The 13,847-nt window shown below is 36.3% G+C and overlaps 1 protein-coding gene across 5 annotated transcripts in view; it reads right to left on the reverse strand.

The window, feature by feature from the left end:
- STAG2 (stromal antigen 2) overlaps window positions 1-13,847 on the reverse strand; it is a 143,216-nt gene that overhangs the window by 74,213 nt on the left and 55,156 nt on the right. For all 5 annotated transcript variants that reach the window (XM_044235382.1, XM_044235378.1, XM_044235380.1 and 2 more), the window contains exons 2-4: window positions 12,497-12,640; window positions 8,543-8,621; window positions 2,938-3,102 (exon numbers count right to left, since the gene is read on the reverse strand). In XM_044235382.1, the coding sequence (XP_044091317.1) occupies window positions 2,938-3,102; window positions 8,543-8,621; window positions 12,497-12,540 (288 nt within the window). In that variant the 5' untranslated portion in view covers window positions 12,541-12,640. The remainder of the gene's footprint in view (window positions 1-2,937; window positions 3,103-8,542; window positions 8,622-12,496; window positions 12,641-13,847) is intronic.

The following is a 13,847-nucleotide window of genomic DNA, read 5'->3' on the forward strand; positions in this document are numbered from 1 at the left end:
CTTACAAAAAAGATCACCACATCATATTAAAAACTTATTCAAAAAGATCAAATAGAATTTGTACTGGGAATACAAGGCTGCTGCAATAAAAATAATGCAATATAACACTTTAAAATTTTAATCATCAAGCAGTATGCTAAGAATTTATCCAATAAAATTCAATATATATTATCTAATAGAATTAGGGGCATGCACATGCATGATCCCTTTTTTTTTAAAGACTGATTTTTTTTAAGATTTTATTTATTTATTTGACAGAGAGAGATCACAAGTAGGCAAAGAGGCAGGCAGAGAGAGAGGGAAGCAGGCTCCCCGCTGAGCATAGAGCCTGATGCGGGGCTCGATCCCAGGACCCTGAGATCAGGACCTGAGCCAAAGGCAGAGGCTTAACTCACTGAGCTACCCAGGCACCCTTTAAAGACCGATTTTTTTAAAAGATTTCCTTATTTGTCAGAGAGAGAAAGAGAAAGTGCACAAGTGCAAGCTGGAAGGGTAGCATGCAGAGGGAAAGGCAGGGATAGGGAGAAGCAGATAGGCAGGCAGAGATAAAGGGGGAAGCAGGCTCCCCGCTGAGCAGGGAGCCCCAAGAGGGACTCAACAGCAGGAGCCAAAGGCAGACACTTAACCTACTGAGCCACCCAAGTGTCCCAGATCCCTCCTTTCTTAATATATAATAACTATTTTAAAACCAACAGCCAGTCTGATACTTAACCTCACCTCTAATTATTGAAATAGATATATCCTGGGATTAAAAAAATGAATAATATACAGTCCTTGATCAAGAAATTAATGATCTAGAAGCAAATCCAGACATATGCACACCTATAATAAAATATATTAAGTGCTATAATGGAAAGAGAAGAGTAAAAAATATATTCAAGGGGAGAAAGAGACAGAGCCCAAGAATGCTTCTCAAAGAGTGACATGTGATTTAAGTTAATCTTACATGAAGAGTATTCCAGGCATAGGGAAAAACAAAAAGAAAGGTGGGGGGTTGTGGAGAGTAGGGTGGAGACAGAGTATGTACAGTGGCTGGGGAATAGGAAGCACATCATAAAAAAAAATCTGGGCTGGAACTTTTAGATAAGGAAGAACTGTTAGAAGCTTGTAAACAGGAGACTTCCTTGATCAAATTTCGTATTACTAAGATAACACAAGTGGGAGTACACAAAACAAACTGGAGGTTAAGAGTCCATTCAGGGAAATCAGTGGAGAGATACTGTGCACATTTCACTTTTAAGGGTGAAACAGAAAAAACAAGTTAACACAGAGGTACAATCTTAATATATGCCAAACCATAATCAACATAAAAATAAGGAAAAAGTTCATTCTTTAAACACTGAGATACCACTAACAAAACAACTAAATATAAAGCTAAATCCTCACATTTTCTATTAAAAAATTTTTGATGAACCCAAAAGTTAAACAAAAACCCTACAGACTAGACAAAAATAGAACAGCCTAATTAGCTGTGGATATAAGTTGAGATTTCTGATGTTAACAAAAATGAAAGATACCAAAAAAAGATTAATGCATTTAACAGCTTAAAATATTATAGAGAAAAAGTATAATATAAAAAGGAAAGTAATGAAATGGTATATATAACATAACGGAGACAATTTATTCCTTTGATGAAGTTTACCCAAAATGGCAATCAGAGAGAAGGGGACAACTTTCTAAATTAGGGAATGACTAAATAAACCATATCACTATAATATAATAGGACATTATTTTTAAAAATATTGAATGTGTATATGAAATAATTTAAAACATTAAAGAAATAAAATCTATACCTTCATCACAACTATATAAAAGGCAAACCATGTATGACTAAATTAAGGCAAATTCAAATTTTATTTATTATTTTTAAAGATTTTATTTGACAGAGACAGCTGAGAGGGAACACAAGCATGGGGAGTAGGAGAGGGAGAAGCATCCTCCCTGCTGAGCAAAGAGCCTGATGCTCAATCTCAGGGCCCTGGGATCATGACCTGAGCTGAAGGCAGTTGCTTAACAACTGAGCCACCCAGGCATCCCCAAGTTCAAATTTTAAAAGTCACAATCCTCTGTACAACTGGTGATAGCTCAAAACAACAAACAATTTTTATTTTACATGTAAAAATGTGGCTTCTCATTCCCAACTGATACTTAAAAATTTATCTACAAAGACATACATATCAGTTAAGTCCATATTTATAAATAAGATTTGCATTTGTTACTCTCTCATAAGAGAATGCTTAAATGGCTAGTTCTCCATAAATCATTTAATTAATTAAAATTAATTCCCTAAAAAATATTCCCTATGGCTTTTACACAGTAAAAAATAACTTTAGTAAGCATGTATATTCTTTGAGCATAGTGTTTATTCAATTTCTTTAAAACCATATGGGTTTAGTCTCCACTATAAAACCTAAATGCTTCTATTGTCATAAAATTATACAGAAGGAATAAAATTAGGATGATTTGACATGGCTATGACTCTCACTTTTTACTCTTCTGCTAAGAAACAGCACAAGTAATAAACTTTGTAATAGACAACAGTGATCAACATAATTCAAGTCACTAAAGTGGAGAGTGATTATATTAGATCACTCAACCAAGAATTCTATATAGGCAAAGGACTTCATATTTTAATGGCAGCCAAATAAATTCAGGGGAAACTGAAACCTCACAGTTTACATCAGCATATTTTTTTAGCAAATAATTTTTTATTATATGCTATTAAAAGAAAATAATGCAGCAGAAAATGACTCAAGACACAGCTTAAAGGTCTTATGTCTGAATAGACAGATCCCTAGTTTTCTGATGACTTTGTTGCTTTTTTCTAATAAGCAAGTGTTAGTCTCTTTTAGTGCAATTAGAATACTCAGGGATTTTATATAACTCACTCAAGTTTAAAATGAACAAATAAACTGGGAAGAACACAATAAACATTACCTGCATAGCACTCTTGCCCATTTTAACAACTTCAAACAACATCATGTTTTCCACTCCATTCTGTTGGTGATGACCATTCATTCGGTTTGGACCAGAAGGAGGTTTTCCTCCACCATTTCCACCTTTGCCCTTTTCTCCTGGGCCCTTTTTGCCTTTTTTACAAGTCTGCATAAAAATACAAGTTAATTAAGTTATATCATTATCCTTGAAAATTTAAAATAAAGCTACAGCAGAAAGCAGTTAAAAAGGTACATAATTATAACATGCCTAAACCTGACCTAAAGAGGAATGCCATACATGTCATAATAAAATGATACGGTTGAGACAGCTTCTTTGTGGCATCAACTTTTTCATTTACAGTACCAGACACCTCACATGACACTGTAGTAAGGAACACAGCCTCTGCAGACTGACAGACTGCATGGGTCCAAAGTTTTACTCCTATTACCGGAGTGATGTTGGGCAAGTGACTTAACCATACTGTGCTTCAGAGTTTCTAATCTGTAAACTGTGCCTACTCATAGGGTTGCTGCTTTAAGGGGCAGACTGCAGTGGGCAGCAATAACAAAACACTTTCTCAAATAAGTAACTCATACTTAGTTCAAATTTCTAAATTTTAACTACTATTAGTCTTATAAATTATTGCAGTGCACTGATAAAGGAATTCTAAGAAGTATGAATATGTGTATCAACCTCACTCATATTCAGAATAAACGAAGGAGAATTCAAATTTTAAAAATCATGTTCCTCTGTACAACTAGTATAACTCAACACTTATTTATCAAGAAAATTTGTTAATGAACACTATGGAAATGAAGCCCCTTTATAAGGGAGTTGTCAGTACTGGGGAGTGGGGACTTCATAAATCAGCGAAAAGACTGCCTACACGCCTCAGTTATAAAATACTTCCCACGGCCTTTTAACTTGTTATAGAAAAGCAAGTCATTCCCTAACTCAGAATCCTGATTTCTAAAATGTCAAAGTTATATTAAATCTTTACAGATTAGGGGCACCTGGGTGGCTCAGTGGGTTAAAGCCTCTGCCTTTGGCACAGGTCATGATCCCAGGGTCCTGGGATCGAGCCCCGCATCGGGCTCTCTGCTTGGTGGGGAGCCTGCTTCCTCCTCTCTCTGCCTGTCTCCCTGCCTACTTGTGATCTCCGTCTATCAAATAAGTAAAATAAAAATCCTTTTAAAAAAAAAAAGAATATGTGACAGAGATGGAATGTGGTGGCCTGCAAAGTCTGAAATATTTACTGTGTGGTATTTTACAGAAAGTTTGCTGATCCTTGCTCTAAATCACAAAAATGTGGAGGTTGAAAAGAGATGTAGAAATCATCTATTCTAATATGTAAAGATTTTTTAAAGATTTTATTTATTTATTTGACAGAGATCTGTCATATATTCTGTTTATTTTTACAACCCTTCAAAAATTTAAAAAAAAAATCTTAGATCATGAACACTACAGAAACAGGCCATAGTTTGCATACCCCTCATCTACCGCCAGATCTACACACTTATTTCTACTGAAAGCCTGTACGTTTGTATACTTTGTTCCACAGAGGATCCTTCCTCCTTCCTCAAGAGTCCAAAACCACCCTACTCTTAACAACTACCTCAAACTCCTTCCTAACAACTGAAATGTATTACTTGTTAATTTACATTGTTTTGTTAAGGAGATTCAGTCTTTGTGAACCTAAGTCATTAATTCCTAATTGCAGAATGAAAGGTTATTGTTCCCAGTAAAAGTAATTCCAGAGATAAGGGTGAAAGAAAAGATCAACTACAGACAGTACGCCAGAAAAGTAGAAAATGTTAGTGTTAATTAAATGGAATTATAGATTTTCAATTTACCTATCATATGCTTCAATATTCCCTGTTGGTATGGAAAACTAGTACAATTAAAATGGCTCAGTGGATATGCTATGCTAGGAAAAAAAAAAACAATGTGCAAGGAATGATAATACAGGGAAGTACAAGAAGTAAACATGCTAACGTGGGCACAATCTTGTAGAAGAAAAAACATCTCTAAAGCAAGACTATGGGGTCGGGGGATTGGGTTGGGGGGGCCTGGGTGGCTCAGTGGCTAAGCCTCTGCCTCTGGCTCTGGTCCTGATCCCAGGTTCTGGGATAAAGCTCCACATGGGACTCCCTGCTCAGTGGGGAGTCTGCTTCTTCCTCTTCCTCTGCCCCAACCCAACCCTGCTTCTGCTCTCACCACCCTTTAACAGATGTGGGTTCAAACACTTTAACCACTGAACTTCTCTGGACCAGTTTCCTATCTATAAAATCAGGAAGTTTTCTAATTCACAGGGTGGTTCAAATATTAAATTAGATAACGTATTTTTAGCACAGTGCTTGGAACATACATAGCATAGTGTCAAAACGTAGTTACTATGATGATGATGATTATTATTATAATAAATCCTTAAACTGAGACCTAACACCTCACTCACAGCAGTGACTATATAAAGTTAAACTGTGGCACAAAAACTTTGGGGAGTCCTCTAGTCAGATGCCACTGTGAGTCTTATCCCAACTTGTAAATTAAATCAAAGTCAAAAGTACATTTTCAGTTTTGCAAGATGGCTGCAGAATAAGAAAAATTAGTTTTCTAATGGATAACCATATACTACCCACTAGAATTATGACTGTCTTTGGATAGTCATGAGTTAACATTTAATCTATTCACACTTTTGTCTCAAAATGTCTATGTTTTAAGAGACTTAAAAAGGGGGGCGCCTGGGTGGCTCAGTGGATTGAGCCGCTGCCTTCGGCTCGGGTCGTGATCTCAGGGTCCTGGGATCGAGTCCCGCATCAGGCTCTCTGCTCAGCAGGGGGCCTGCTTCCTCCTCTCTCTGCCTGCCTCTCTGTCTACTTGTGATCTCTCTCTGTCAAATAAATAAATAAAATCTTTAAAAAAGAGAGACTAAAAAAGGATATCAAATTATGAAATATGGATTATGTGAACTCTAAAAATATATGCCAAAGATTAATTAAATAAATTGTATTCCATAGATAAAATGGGGTACTCTGACACCATTAGAAATGATAGCAAAAATTCACTGACGGGGCACCTGAGTGGCTCAGTGGGCTAAAGCCTCTGCCTTAGGCTCAGGTCCTGATCCTAGGGTCCTGGGATCCAGCCCCACATCAGGCTCTCTGTTCAGCAGGGAGCCTGCTTCCTCCTCCCTCTCTCTCTCTCTGCCTGCCTCTCTGCCTACTTACGATCTCTTGTCTGTCAAATAAATAAAAGAATCTTTAAAAAACATTCACTGACAGGAAAGCTACTTACAACATACTATTAAGTTTTAAAAGCAAATTAAACAGTTTGCATAGTATGAATCCATTTAAGTAAAAGTCTATGTGCATGTTTATAGACAGATGTATGTACAAAAGAACGGTTCAACAAAATGTTTAAAGATTATCTTACCTCTGTGAGATAGGTTTACAGGGAAATTTACTTTGTTTATTGTACAGTTCTGTATTACGGACATTTTTCCTTTTGTTTTTAAGACTTTATGTATTTGTCAGAGAGAGAGTGAGCACAAGAAGGGGGAGTTGGAGAGGGAGGAGCATGCTCCCCACTGAGCAAGGAACCCCGAGGTAGGACTCCATCCCAGGACCCTGGGATCGTGACCTGAGCTGAAGGCAGAGGCTTTAAGCCACTGAGCCACCCAGGCGCCCCAGACTTTTTTTTAAAAGATTTTATTTATTTGACACAGATAGAGAGAGATACAGGTAGACAAATAGGCAGAGACAGGAGGAAGCAGGCTCCCTGCTGAGCAGAGAGTCCAATGCAGGAATTCATCCCAGGACCCTGAGATCCTGACAATTACAGACTTTTTAAAAGTAAGTGTGTCACGGTGCCTGGGTGACTCAGTCAGTTAAGCATCTGACTCTTGATTCCAGCTTAGATCTTGATCTCACCACCATGAGATCAAGCCCTGCATGGGTCTCCATGCTCAGCGTGGAGTCTACTTGAGATTCTTTCTCCCCTTTTTTTCTGCCCTTAGTCCTGCTTGTGCTCTCTCTCTAAATAAATAAAATCTTTTTTAAAAATTTTTTAAATAAATAGATTTTAAAAATTTGTTATAAGAAAATAGAAATCCAAAATTCATTTTGGGAAAGAAAATGGTGAGCAAAAACAAGTCATCTTTTACACACTGTATTTACACACATGCACAGAGTCAAATGTACTTTCCAAAACATCAAAATAATTTACGCATTCACCAAGTCATTCAGGGTCCTCAGGCTAGGCACTTATATTCTAAATCTTCATTCTGTTGAGTCAGAATCTCACTTTGTTAGGTTTTGGGGTTTTTTTTTAAGTTTTATTTATTTAAGTAACCCCTACACCGAATGTGGGGCTCGAACTCACAACCTGGAGATCAAGCGTTGAATGCTCTTCTGACTGAGCTTGCTAGGGGCCCCTCACTTTGTTACTTTTTATCCTTAGCATTACTTATAAAGAGTAAAACTCTAGTCAACTGGAACCTACTGGACTTAAACTGATTATAGGTTACATTTTCAGGATAGTTTAGAACAAGGAATTTTATTTATTGCTTTGCTTATGTTTGACTACTCATGCGTAAATAAAGCCAACAGAGTATCACATTGTGCTTAGCATATTGTGCTTTACAAAATAAACTATTAGAAATACAAACAACAAGTGCTGGTGAGGATGTGGAGAAAAGGGAACACTCATGCACTGTTAGCAGGAACACAAACTGGCGCAGCCACTGTGGAAAACAGTAGAGGTTCCTCAAAACATTAAAAATAGAACTACCCTATGATCGAGTAATCACACTACTGGTATTTATCCAAAGAATATAAAAACGCTAATTTGAAAGGATATATGTACCCATATGTTTACTGCAGCATTATTTACAATAGCCAAATTATGGAAGCAGTGCAAATACCCATCCATAGATGAATGAATAAAGAAGATGTGGTGTCTACATATACAACAGAAAATTATCCAGCCACAAAAAAAAGAATGAAATCTTGCCATTTGCAAAAACACGGATGGAGCTAGAGAGTATAACATTAATCAAAGCAAGTCAGAGAAAGACAAATACTGTATGATTTCACTCATATGTGGAATTTAAGAAACAAAGGAAAAGAGAGACAAACCAAGAATCAGACTCTAACTACAGAAAACAAACTGATGGTTACCAGAGGGAGGTGGGTGGGGGAATGGATGAAATAGGTGATGGGGATTAAAGACTAGACTTATAACAAGCACTGAATTATGTACAGAATTGCTGAATCACTAAACTGTACACCTAAAACTATTACACTGTAGGTCAACTATACTGGAATTAAAATTAAGAACTTAACAAAATTTTTAAAAAGAAACAATGTTGTATTATTAATTTCAACTTTACAGTAGTAGAAAACAGATAATCAAAAGATATTTGACCTAGAAGCCAAAGAAACCATATACATTCAGAAGGCTTACCATACCAGTGGTGGGGAGAGAACTTTTAAAAGACAACATGTGAGCCATAACTAAAGCAGCTATATATTTTTATATGTATATATGCATGTATGTATACAAATGACCTAAAGAACCAAAATAAAGTCATATATTCTATACATACTTTTCCTTTGCCTTGCTTTTGGTTTTTTCCTTCAATGTCTTCAAAATCTGTGTCAGAAGAAAAATGTGTTTCTGACTCCCTGTGACAGAAAGATAAGCAATTATTTAAAACTTTCTTTAGAAATATAGGTGAAGTTTCTGATTTTTGCCATATTTTCTAAAACAAAAGCTTGGTTAACTCTTCACAAAATTCCTTATTAGCATTACATGTAACTAAGATGCTTTCCCAAAACATCATACCATAGCGTATTACCAAACATAAAATTATATAACAAACTACAAAGCAATAATCTAAAACAAAAATATCTATAAACATTTTTTATTTTCTTAATTTTTAACCAAAACAAAAACGTATAATACCAGTGGCTCTCAAAATTTTAACCACAGGGGTACCTGGGTGGCTCAGTGGATTAAAGTCTCTGCCTTCAGCTCGGCTCATGATCCCAGGGTCCTGGGATCAAGCCCCACATCAGGCTCTCTGCTCAGCGGGAAGCCTGCCTCCCCCTCTCTTTCTGCCAGCCTCTCTGCCTACTTGTGATCTCTGTCTGTCAAATAAATAAATAAAATCTTTTTTAAAAAATTTTAACCATAGTAACTGTGGTGTTCTATTGTAATGGTTGGTTTCATTTTCTGATTCAACACCAGGGAGTTCAGAGAAGACTACATTTTAACACTAGGAACTGGATGATCTTTATTAGGGAATTTTTGTGATATTAAGAATCCTCTGACCACTCCTTGCTCACTCAAAAAATATTTGGAAATATAACTATACAAAACATGTACTTCTGAAAGGATATGTATAAAACATTTTTACAAACTAAACCATTTGAAATACAATACGGGGGGGGGGTGCCTGGGTGGCTTAGTGGGTTAGGCCTCTGCCTTCAGCTCAGGTCATGATCCCAGGGTCCTGGGATAGAGCCCCACGTCGAACTCTGCTCACTGGGGAGCCTGCTTCCTCCTCTCTCTCTGCCTGCCTCTCTGCCTGCCTCTCTGCCTACTTGTGATCTCTGTCAAATAAATAAATAAAATCTTTAAAAAAAAAAAAGAAACAAACACAATAGGGAAGTGCTAACTGATCAAAATCCTTTATGAAGTAAAGAGGTGGTGAACTACAGAACTGATTCTAGTACTAAGAAACTGTGTGATCTTAGACAAGTGACAACCTCTCAATCTTTTCATCTATAAACAATTTACATGCAAGAAAGAATGAAATCTCTAAAGTTTCTTCAATCTCCTCCAATATGTAAATCTACATATTTTCACTGTCTCTCTCTCAAATAAATATATAAATCTGTAATTCTAGGAAGTTGCCCTTTATTTTGGAGTAGGTGAGGTGTTTTATATAATCTGGATGTTCTCACACATAAGGAAGAAGACTAATTTAAATACATATGTATAATGCTTCCTATATATGCAAACATGGCTCTATCTAAGTAGTAGTAATATACCCTCACATTTAAGAGCTGAAGGCAAGGCTTACTTGAAATCTGGGTCATAATGAGTTTAGAACTGAGCCACACCCATAAAAGATAAATTTTTACCACTTCAAATATGTAATCCTAGTACCAGTTTTGCTTAAAACAAATGGAATCAAAATGCAAAGCTATTCTTCTCTAACTAGATTTCTTCTATTTCCATTTTTATTGCTAAAATAACCAGTTGTCCAGAGGTTATGAGGTAAGTAGGTATACTTTATATACCTATAGTAATGGTTAAGTTGCTAGCAAGGAAAAAAATTACTATTAATAGCAGTTACCTACAACATTAATTTAAACAATGTATTGAAGATTGTGGCAATCCTGGGACGCCTGGGTGGCTCAGTTGGTTAAGCCGCTGCCTTTGGCTCGGGTCATGATCCCAGGGTCCTGGGATCGAGTCCCGCATCGGGCTCCTTGCTCAGCGGGGAGTCTGCTTCTCTCGCTGCTTCTGCCTGCCTCTCTGCCTGCTTGTGTGTACTCTCTCTCTCTGTCTCTGGCAAATAAATAAAAAATCTTAAAAAAAAAAAAAAGATTGTGGCAATCCTAACTATGTCCTATAATGTTGTGAGGAAAGGGCCTATAATAAATCCCATTTCCCAAGAGTTAATGCACCAAAACCTGAATGAATACTGTCATATTAACCCTGAAAATCATGACTATTACATCTTAAGAAGATTGTTGTCATCAATAGCCTTCCCACACGCCTATATGGCCTTGCGCAAAAAAAAAAAAAAGAAAGAAAGAAAGATAGATAGATAGATAGATAATGTTTTTAGGTATCTTGTCGTCTATAATTAATATTTCTTTATTCCCAAGACATTTGTGGGACACTAGCTCTCTTAGCTCTCTAACTGCTATAAATCTGCAAACAATCACTAGTCTTCGCAATATTCCAATGGCCACAGACTAATCACAGGCTCAATTACACTCTTAATCCTCATCTCTCCCAACTAAAAGAATGAGCCACTAGAGGTTTGATTACTAACTGGAAAACCTTATGAAGAAAGCTAAAGTGAGTAATCAGGGTAAGAACCTAAAATATCCCCAACCAGAGAAGAAATACTCTTCAAAGTCTGCCTTTCTCCTATGTTTTCCTCTGCTTTTAATATCAAAAGAACACCACCACCACCTATCCCAGGTAAAATAACCTGTGCTAGCATGTTTATGGAGCATACCAGGTTAACCTTTTAGTGGCCTGAAATTTCGTGAGTCATCTATCATATGACTGACTCTTCCACTCCTTTCTCTTTACCCTGTCCCCCATCTCACATACCCAACCGAACACTTGTTTATTCTACCTCCACATCAATTCCCTCTTACCCATTATCCTATTTCAGGCCTTAATTACTTGAGATATTCTAATAGTCAGTAGTCTAGTTTATAACACAAACATTCTTGTCTCCAATCTTAACATATTTAAGAAATTTCATAATTTTATAGTAGTCCAACCAAACATTATATTTTCCTTGGACTATTACCTCAAACAAAAACACGAAATTTTCCTCAAGAATCTTAAAAACAGAGTCCATATACACTGGGATTACTATCACACTGAAAAGCACACTTCAAAATACTAGCAATATCCCCATAGACAACCACCTTTAGTCTCCACCGAAAATAATAAAATTATTTTAAAAATGAATACCTATAAAGCATCAAAAGTAGACACTGGCTACCATTATGCACAAAGTATTTATCTGATGTTTTCAAAATTCGTAGCAGCCAAATTATTTTCAAATCAAGTGTTATAAAGATTCCAACAGCAAATATAGTATAGTATATATGTGTATAAAGTTAAAGGGATCCAAAGGCAGTTTAAGGGTTCCTTTTTCACTGAGGCACCTCATGAAACTGCAGCTTAGTATGAAAACCACTATTACATACAGTAGCTAAAATTCCTTCCTACATCAAATACTAAAGAGTAATTAGAATAAAAGTTGAATAAGGAGTAGAGGTAGCTTTTAAGACAAGGGTGAAGAAAATACCTATGTTGAAGTCACTTTATAGACCAATAAGCATGTAATTTTTTCTGAAAAAAAAAAATATGGACAGCATGTCCTACCCTCCCATATTTAAACTTATTATCAGTGCGTTTTATAACAGAAATCTGGTATTACACCCTAAATACTACTATGTGGTATATATTCCTTACCAATGGGAACACTTAACTTTTTAAGAATTTCATGGCACTCCCTCAAAACAGTTGTGATTGTAAAAACTTAAGTATGGATTCAAAGAACTCCACAGCAAAATAATAAATTGTACTGTATCTAAATTAAAAAATAAATCAAAAACATAGTACAAAAAACATGGAATCACTGTTACAAAGACCAATGAGCTTTGATATAAACTGTTTCAAAATATACATACTTTTATCTTATACATTAGAACTTTTGCAGAAATAATTTTAACTGAAGTTAATATATTGCCCATTTTGTGGAAAAAGTATTTAAGAATTTTCATAATATACTTACTGTAGTAGATTAAAATCAGTTGGTATTTCTGGAGCTGCTATCATTTCTTTATCATCTTCTGGAACACCCCAATGTCAGAAAGATATTCATAGATTTACGTGGGTAAAACAATGGTTTGCTTCTTTCTTCTAAGACAAACAATTCCTTTAAGGGAAGGGATGCCATATTTATTACCAACAAATGAAAAATATTGGGAAGGATATCTGTACTCAAAAATTAAATTTCCCAGGGCCTGCTACTGTCCTTCAGGTAAAAAAGGAATATTTCCCCTTGCATTTGACTGCTTTTTTTAAAAAAGGTTTTTAAGACTTATTTATTTGAGAGAGAGTGCGCAAGCAGGGGGAGGGGCAGAGGGAAGGTGAGGTAAACAGACTCCCCATTGAGCAGGTAGCCCAATAAGGGGTTCCATCACAGGACCCTGAGATCGTGACTTGAGAAGAAATCAAGAGTCAAACGCAGTTAGACGCTTAACCAACTAAGCCACCCAGACACCCTGCCTTTTTAAGATATGGATTTGTTATAAACTGCTGCAGTCCCACAACAGTATTAACAGATACAAAGAAAAACCCTGGGATTATAATTATTTTTAAAATTTGTATAATTCTCGCTCTTTGGTCTTAGCCACAGAAACAAGATGATGAAGGAGGGGACATAATCACTGGAAACCACTGCAGTAAGACACACATTTTGTGCCGCCACTGTGGCTCTAAGGCCTACCACCTTCAGAAACTGACCTATGGCATATGTGGCTATCCTGCCAAGAGGAAGAGAAAGTACAACTGAAGTGCCCAGGCTAAAAGATGAAATACCACTGGGACTGGTCAAATGAGACACCTAATTGTATACCACAGATTCAGGCATGGATTCCATGAAGGAATAACACCTAAGCTCAAGAGGGCAGCTGTTGAAACACCCAGCTCATCTTATGTATTTCAATGATGAGTCACATAATAAATGTTCTGATTTTAATTAATTAATTAAAATAAAATAAAATAAGATTTGTTATGATGCTCTTGCCTGGCTTAAAAAGACATATGCCCTAAACAGACACAGGAAGTGATTCTTCTACTGGTCCTAAAATCCTTATGACAAATTCAAATCATAATACAATGCCTGAAAACTCCACAGCTTTTGCTAGCAGTACCTGGCTGGTCATGAGTTCAAGAGCCATATTGGACATAAACCCTACTTCTTTCTTTTTTAAAGGTGGGGGGCAGGTTCTTCTACGATAGATGAAACATAGAGCCCCCAAAGTCTTACTCATTAATAAATAACCTTGATAATACTATACTGTGTTGAACAGTGAAGGGGAAACAATGTTAGCACTGATCTATTCCCTTAAGAACTTACA

This window comes from Neovison vison, chromosome X (genome assembly GCF_020171115.1).
Source record: "Neovison vison isolate M4711 chromosome X, ASM_NN_V1, whole genome shotgun sequence".
Lineage (NCBI taxonomy): Eukaryota > Metazoa > Chordata > Mammalia > Carnivora > Mustelidae > Neogale > Neogale vison.